General features: G+C 34.4%; 1 protein-coding gene across 1 annotated transcript; it reads right to left on the minus strand.

Annotated features, from left to right (window-relative positions):
• Positions 1-6,061: 6,061 nt before the first annotated feature.
• LOC120170208 lies at positions 6,062-6,954 on the minus strand. The gene is made up of 2 exons (XM_039178188.1): positions 6,787-6,954; positions 6,062-6,211 (listed from the first exon to the last, which is right to left on the minus strand). The coding sequence occupies exons 1-2, from the start codon at positions 6,952-6,954 to the stop codon at positions 6,062-6,064; spliced, it is 318 nt and encodes a 105-aa protein (XP_039034119.1).
• Positions 6,955-7,792: the final 838 nt, after the last annotated feature.

A 7,792-nucleotide genomic window follows, 5' to 3' on the forward strand; every position in this document is an offset into this window, starting at 1 on the left:
AATCTAATATCTTTCATGGTATATCTAGGCCGTTTTTGTTCGTTTTCGGGTATTTGGTTATCAAGTATAGAATTGATTAGAGGAGAGGAGTCAAATGGGAGTTTTTATGGGTCTCTAACCACCGTAGTTGGTAACCAGAATAACTTTTGGTGCGACAGTCATTGGAGGAGAGTCATCAGAAACTATGTTTGGGATAGAGAGAAGCTAGAGCTTCTCACTCTAGGATTTTCGGATGAAGGGGATCAACTAAAGCAATTAAGAAATTTTTTGTTTTATAATTTTTTATGTAGGTTGATCTTGGTTCGGGTCACCCGAGTAGGGTTTGCGTGTTTTTAATGGTTTTAAGGAAAATTATATCTATCATCCCTTTAGTTTCTATGGTTTCAATTTATTCCCTTAAGTCTTTAATTAGTTCTAATATCTTGTAATTTGATCCTCTAAATTGTATTTTTTTAAAATCCAGTCCTTAATGAATAAATTGATTCAATTTTATGTGCCTATTTTAAATGTATTCTTATTTAATTCCTTTATTTTGGAAAATTAATACTTTTATTTTTCTTTGTAGCATTTTTTCTATTAATCAATATTTATTTTTAAAGTTTTAATTAATTTATCACGAAAGTTCTTCAAAGGTAAGTGCTTTGAATCGTCTCTTTAAACTTTGGCCCAAACTTTAATTTTTAAAATTATGAAAACTTGTACTAAAAGGGTAATGTGGGAGCTCTCATCCTTTTGCACTCGTAATCAACTCTCGAACCCTTCCACGTGAATCTCTAGTAGGACGGAAATACGGTGAAAGGTAAATCTTAGGTATCAAATGTTACCTAATGAAAAAAGTTTGATGGCGATTATATCACTCATTTTAATTCAAGATTAGATCTTAGATCATCAGAAGGACTATTGCGACATCTTGGCGACTCCATTGGGGACATGAACAGAGCTAGGCCATAATTAATTATTGGTTGTCTTTTTAAGTAGAAATTGTAAATTTGGGCCTTAATTTATTTTTTTTATCCTTGATACTTCCCTTTTAGATTATTATATATATATACATATATAATTGTATTGATGTGTGTTTTCAGTGGTTTTCAGATTTATTTTTTGAAACAAAAGAGCACTTGCATTCCATTTCATATGATCTATACCCGAGCTCTTTCCCTATTAAGTGAGGGTGAAGGCGAAGCCTTCATGAGAATTTATTCTTCATGTAACGCCTAACAAGTAGCCTTTTTGGTTCATATACCCTATGTCTTTGTGAGAATTTATTCTATCATGCATACGTAGGAGAATGTATCCTCTCGAGTATAACTCGATCCATATGAGCCTATGATGGGTGAGGATCGAAGGTTTCGTAAACCCAAGAAGCCACCAGTAAGGAGAACTCATGCGTCATTTTAGAACTAAATTGTGTTACCATGAACCATAGAATCCACCCAAAAGCCATGTCAAAACCCTAGGGATGCCCGAATAAGCAAATGAGAAGCCTTTTGTATTTATCCTTTTATTTATTGTTCAAAGCATGTGAACTAAAAGTGTATGTAGTGAAGGTTTATTGTTCTTTTAAAAAGCATTGGGGTAGAAATCTTGTTTAGTTAGGAATAAAAAAATGCCTAGGAGAAATCATGTTTTGGTAGAAATAAAAGCATGTGGGGGTACATATCATGTAGGGATAGGAATAAAATCATGTTTTTCTTCTTTGTTTTTTCATCACCTACATCATCAAAACATAAAGATGTTGATTTACAAGTTGGTTTTCAAATTTGAAAAGCTTTATTTTAATGGGAAAATGACTTATGAGTTAAGAAATTAAAAATGCAGAGGTATAGAGTTGAAATCCATATAACTATATAATATGAAAATAATGATCAGTAAGGTTCATATGGTAAACACACACACACACACACATACACACACACATATATATATATATATATACATATATCAGAAAAACCGTATAAAACATAAACAAAACAAAATACTGGTAATACAGATATATCAAAATAATAACAAAAAAAACATGTCACCAAGATACAAAAAGGGCATATAGAGATATACAATGGTACAAAAAATGAGGAGTGATCGGTCCTCTTGATGCCAAGTATACTAGTCTATTGTTTGGTACTATCTGTAAAGGTTAAATATTTAAAAAGTGAGCTAAAGATCCCAGTGTGCTCCTTTCGGTGTATAAAACATACAGATAAAATACTTTGGTAAAAATCAGTTAATCAAACATGAACTCTACCCCTATTCGATCACCAGAATATCTAGGTTCCCCTAAACCATACACCCACCTGTACACTCGGTAAGAGCATTATACGTATAGCATAAGGACATGTGGTAATAACTTACCCTATGCACAAAGGAGAGGAGCTTGCGGTAAGGACTTGCAAGTCATAGACTAGGCCTAAGATAGTTCCTCCAATAATACCCCATGATAGTAATAAACATGTATGTATATAAGTGAAAATGGTAGTTTAATTAATAAAAAATGAAAATATTCCATATTCAGAAATCATAATCAGAAATACATTATCCAGAGATCATATAAGAAATATATAGTAAATTATATATTAAGTTAACGACATTTAGAAAATCAGATATCATATCATAAAAATATTTGATATCATCATAATTCTAAAATAGTTCAGATAGGTAGTTCAAAATAGTAATGTAACACCATCACAAAACACACTTGTATGAATCTGAGAAGTCAAATATGATAGCCTACAGCTGGATTTACCTATCACGATCAGCGAAAGAGCTAGATATTACGAATCGGGAAAAGTATATCATAATCCTAAAATGAATAATAACAACCTATATTTAAATAATTTATGAAAATCTACGAGTAACTCTAAAAGTACGCAGATCGTGCAAATCTGTCAGACGAGAAGCATCGGATTTAGTCGACCCTCGATAAGGTGAAACACAAGTATCTTCACAAAAATATATTCTCGAATCAATTTCATAATCAAATATTAAATAAATAAGTAAAAATGCTAAAAATACTAAGATTTTTGGGTTAACGGGTTATATTCATTGCTTTCGGATCAAAATTTGATAAAACGAATCGTAAAATCGGACTCAAGATGTCAAAAAATATAAAGAGAGAGGTTTTAAAAAATTTCAACACTGATCAATGGTCAATAATCAATCTAATTTGGTTTATACATGAACAATTCAGTTCAGTTTAGGTTGGACCGGTTCGGTTGAGATGGTTTACGTTTGGCCAAATGGATCGGGTTAGGTCATATTTGGTACACGAGGTCAGATCGACCCATTTCTAGAAGCCAACTAGGTGGTGGACAAGCCTCACGCACAACTAAGATACGTGGGGGGCATGTGAGGGGGCTTCATGGGGTCAGAAAAAATACGTAAAAATTCCTATGCTCATTTTAAGGGGTTTTGAGACACTTAACAAGCTCCTTTCACAATGGTGAATAGCTGAGAGCTTGATTTCACAATGTCAGAGACTTGTCCTTCCTTACCCCATCACATGCCAGTGAAAATGGAGACAAAGTAGATGCCAGTGGACTCGGGACGACACAAAGAACATGATGGTATGAGAGGTGTCGAAAACATAGCTACGATCGGTGATGAAACGACGATTGAAGTTTATTAGCTAAAAAAGAAAATGGAGAGGGTTTTAGACTTACCAAAAATGAAAAGTTTCTAATTTTAGGGGTTTTAAACCCAATATAATTGTAAAATGGCATAATTACACAAGAAGTCCTCTAGTTTTTATTAGTTCTTAATTTTGGATCCAAATTTAATTAGAAATTTACCTTTGTCCTCGAATTTAATTAAAATTTAATTTAATTTAATCCCTAATATTAATTTTAATAAACGTTTAGGCCATAAATTGGGGTGTGACAACTCCCCTTTAAAAGAAATTATGTCCTCAAAATTTACATGGCCTGAACATTTATGGAAGCTGAGCGTCCATTGACTCCAATATCTCTCATGTAGCTTCTTTGAGACCATGGTTACTCCACTGAACTTTTATCATCAGAATATGTCTATTTGAAGAACTCCCTCATCCCGATCTAAGATCTGAACAAATCCTCCTCATAAGACAAATCAGGTCTCAACTCTACATCATTGATCTAAATGATGTGACCTAGATCTGGATGTATCGCCTCAACATGGATACATGGAAAACGTCATAAATATAACTGAGCTGTGTAGGCAACTCAAGCTGATAAGCAACAAGTCTTGCCCTATTCAAAATATGGTATGATCAAATAAATCTCATACTCAACTTACCCTTATATGCAAATCTCAACACCTTTTTCGATAGAGATACCTTCAGAAAAACCTGATCTCTAACCTCAAACTCGATGTCCTTTCATCTCTGATCAATATATGATTTCTGTTTATCAAACACCTCTCTTAGGTAATCACAAATCAATCTGACAGTATTCTCAGACTCTCGGACTAACTCTAGACCCAAAGTCTTCCTATCATACAACTCAGTTTAGCATATAGGAGTATGCCATTTTCATCCATACAGAGCCTTATACGATGCCATGTGAATACTTGCCTAATAACTGCTATTGTAAGTATAAGGGCAAACAATATTCCTAACTACCACAAAATTTTTTCACATAACCCCGTAATATATCCTCTAGAACATACAATACTCGCTATGACTAACCATCAATCTGTGGATGGAAAGTTGTACTGAAATTCAAATGAGCACTCAAAGTTCGTGTAGAGCCTTCCAAAACGTATAAGTGAACGTAAAAAATGATATGCAATAGAACACCATGAAGTCTGATGATCTTATAGATATATAACCTAGCCATCTTGTCAAGAGAATAATTAACTAGAATAGGGAACTGAATTTCTGAGTCGATCAACAATCACTAAACATAATCCTTTTTGGAAGGAGTTAGAGGCATATTGGTAACAAAGTCCATCGTATTGTACTTCTACTTCCACTTAGGAACCTTAATAGGTTGTAGCAGACCATATGAATATTGATACTCTGCTTTAAGCTATTGGTAAGTTAGACACCTCGCCACGTCTGAAATATCCTTCTTCATGCCAACCCAATAATAACGCTCCTTGAGATTCTTGTACATCTTTTCTCCACCAGAATGCATAGCATAAGGACTATTGTGGGGCTCCTGTGGGTTAGTGTGTCTTATATCATCATGTTTCGAAATACAATAACAGAAATGAAAACACATAATACCATTATGATCAAAAGTATAGTATGAGCTCAATCCCTACTTAACCTACTCAATAATAGAAAGAAAAGAGCTATTAAGGAGTTATATGAAATTAATCTCCTCGGCCAAAGTCAGTTTTGACCTGTAACTCTACTAATAGACTACCATTATCAAACAAACTCAATCTAGCAATCAAGGCTCTCAGATCAGATACTGCCTTATGGCTCAAGGCATCGGCCACCACATTGGCATTACCATGATGATATTGTATCTCACAATCATAGTCCTTTATAAGCTTTAACTAGCGGCGCTCTCTCATATCCATCTCTTTCTGAGTAATTAGATACTTTAGACTCTTATGGTCGTTATAGATATAACAATTCTCTTCGTAGAGATAGTGTCTCCATATTTTCAAAGCAAAAACCATTACATCTAACTCTATATCACGAGTTATATTATTATGCTCATGGGCTTTAACTACCGTGATGCATAAGTGATAACCTTCCCATCTTGAATCAAAACACATCCCAATCTAGAGTGAGAAGCATCACTACAAACAAACAAAAAATCCTTCCTAGACTAAGGAAGAATCAACACTAGGGCTTGAGTAGGAACAATCTTCAGTTTATCAAAACTACCTTTTTGATCCTCGAACCAAAAAAAATGGAACATCCTTTCTCAATAGCTTCGTCAGAGAAGCTGCAATAATGGAGAATCCCTCAACAAAACAATGATAATAACTAGCCAAGCCCAAGAAACTACGGATCTCTAAGATGTTATCAGGTTTTCCAGTTCATAATAGCCTCCACTTTACTCGGATATACTTTAATACCCTTATTAGAAACAATATGGCCTAGAAAGGTCACATCGTTGAGCCAAAACTCTCACTTGCTCAACTTGGTGTACAACTTGTTCTCCCTCAGAGTTTGCAGAACAATCTTCAAATTCTCATCGTACTCTACTTCAGTTTGAGAATACACCAATATGTCATCATTGAACACAACCATAAACTGGTCCAGATAGGGTTGAATCACCTAATTCATCATATCAATAAAGGTAGCAAGACATTAGTTAACCTGAATGGCATCATTAAAAACTCACAATACCATATCGAGTACGGAAAAAGTCATTAGGTCGTTAGAATCTTTCACCTTGAGTTGGTAATAACAATACCTAAAGTTTATCTTCAAAAGATAGAAGCCACTCAAAACTGCTCAAAGAAATCATTGATCCTAGGTAGAGGATATTTGTTTTTAATTGCGAGCTTATTCAGTTTCCTGTAGTCAATACAGAGACTTAATTTTCCATCTTTCTAATTGACAAAGAGAAATGGGGCTCCCCACGGTGAAACATTGGGTTGAATGAATCCCATATCCAATAACTCCTTAAGTTGGACTTTCAATTCCTTAAGCTCCTTTGGGGCCATATGGTAAGGAGCCATTGAAACTGGGGTAAAACTGGAATAAACTTTAATTTTAAACTCAACTTCTCTATCCAGTGGAAATCTAGACAAATCTTCAAAGAAGACATTGTAAAATTTCCTAATGGTTTAGTTTCCTTCAATGTCAGATCGGGAACTCCTAGTATCTGGAATGTAAGCGAGAAACACCTTACAACCCTTTCTGATCATCCTTTCAGCTACTAAAGCATACACAACATTCATCAGGAATACACAATGTTCCCCGATCATCATAATCTTCCTTTTATCAGGAGTCTTCAAAATAGCCCTCTTGGTCTCACAATCGAGATTAACTCGATTCTTGTTCAGCCAATCCATGCCAAGAATCAACTCAAACTCCTCCAAAGGTAATTCTATCAGATTTTCCAAAATGATCTCTCCATGAATCTCGATTGGGTAACCCCTAGAAATATGGTCCAACTCTATGCACTGACCTACGAGACTTTAAAGTATCACAAAACTCTCGGTATTTTCAACCAAAATATTAAGACCCTCATATATGCAACACATATGAATGAGTAGAACCATTATCAAATAATACGAAGTATGGAACTGAATGAATTGAAACGGTACATGCAACCATATCAGGCTCATTCAAGATCCTGTTGACGTCTGGTATCATAAACCAACCCAGTTTGTCTGGCCTCAAACCAACCTAAGCCCCTATTATGAGAAGGTCGGCCTCTATTAGCTGATCCAAATAGTCTCTCCTAACTACGACCCCCTTATGAAGTCTGAACTATACTCTAAGTATGAGTGGAAGTCTAAACTAGTGTTTGAACGATATTAGTTGGCTCTAAACAATCCCTTAAAAGATGGTCTGATGCAAGCACATTTTCACCACATGCAAAGGGAGTATTCTTTAACATATTAATATTTTACTTACTTTATATTATTGTGATCACCTATGAAATAATCATACATATCATGCTAAGGTTGCTAGTTATGTGATTTAATGAGTAAAGTAACTTAGCATATCCACATCTTTATAATTGATTTACATTTTTATTTCAAGTATGTTAAGTTTGTTAGAATAGTCTTGCATTCATTTAAGCATGATTCATTTCAATCATGAAATGATAGCATGCTTAATCCTTCATTTGTTTGCTCATATGCATTCATTCTAGCTCTTAAGTCTTATACATTAACTTACATA

Source organism: Hibiscus syriacus, unplaced genomic scaffold (genome assembly GCF_006381635.1).
Source record: "Hibiscus syriacus cultivar Baekdansim isolate YM2019G1 unplaced genomic scaffold, ASM638163v2 tig00111774_pilon, whole genome shotgun sequence".
Lineage (NCBI taxonomy): Eukaryota > Viridiplantae > Streptophyta > Magnoliopsida > Malvales > Malvaceae > Hibiscus > Hibiscus syriacus.

Bases quoted from the DNA above. Each gene is read 5' to 3' on its own strand.
- LOC120170208 (XM_039178188.1), bottom strand. From the start codon at position 6,954: ATGGATTGGCTGAACAAGAATCGAGTTAATCTCGATTGTGAGACCAAG. The intron at 6,212-6,786 runs GTGTTTCTCGCT...ATGATGAATTAG, and splicing joins TGATCAGAAAGGGTTGTAAG to GTGATTCAACCCTATCTGGA.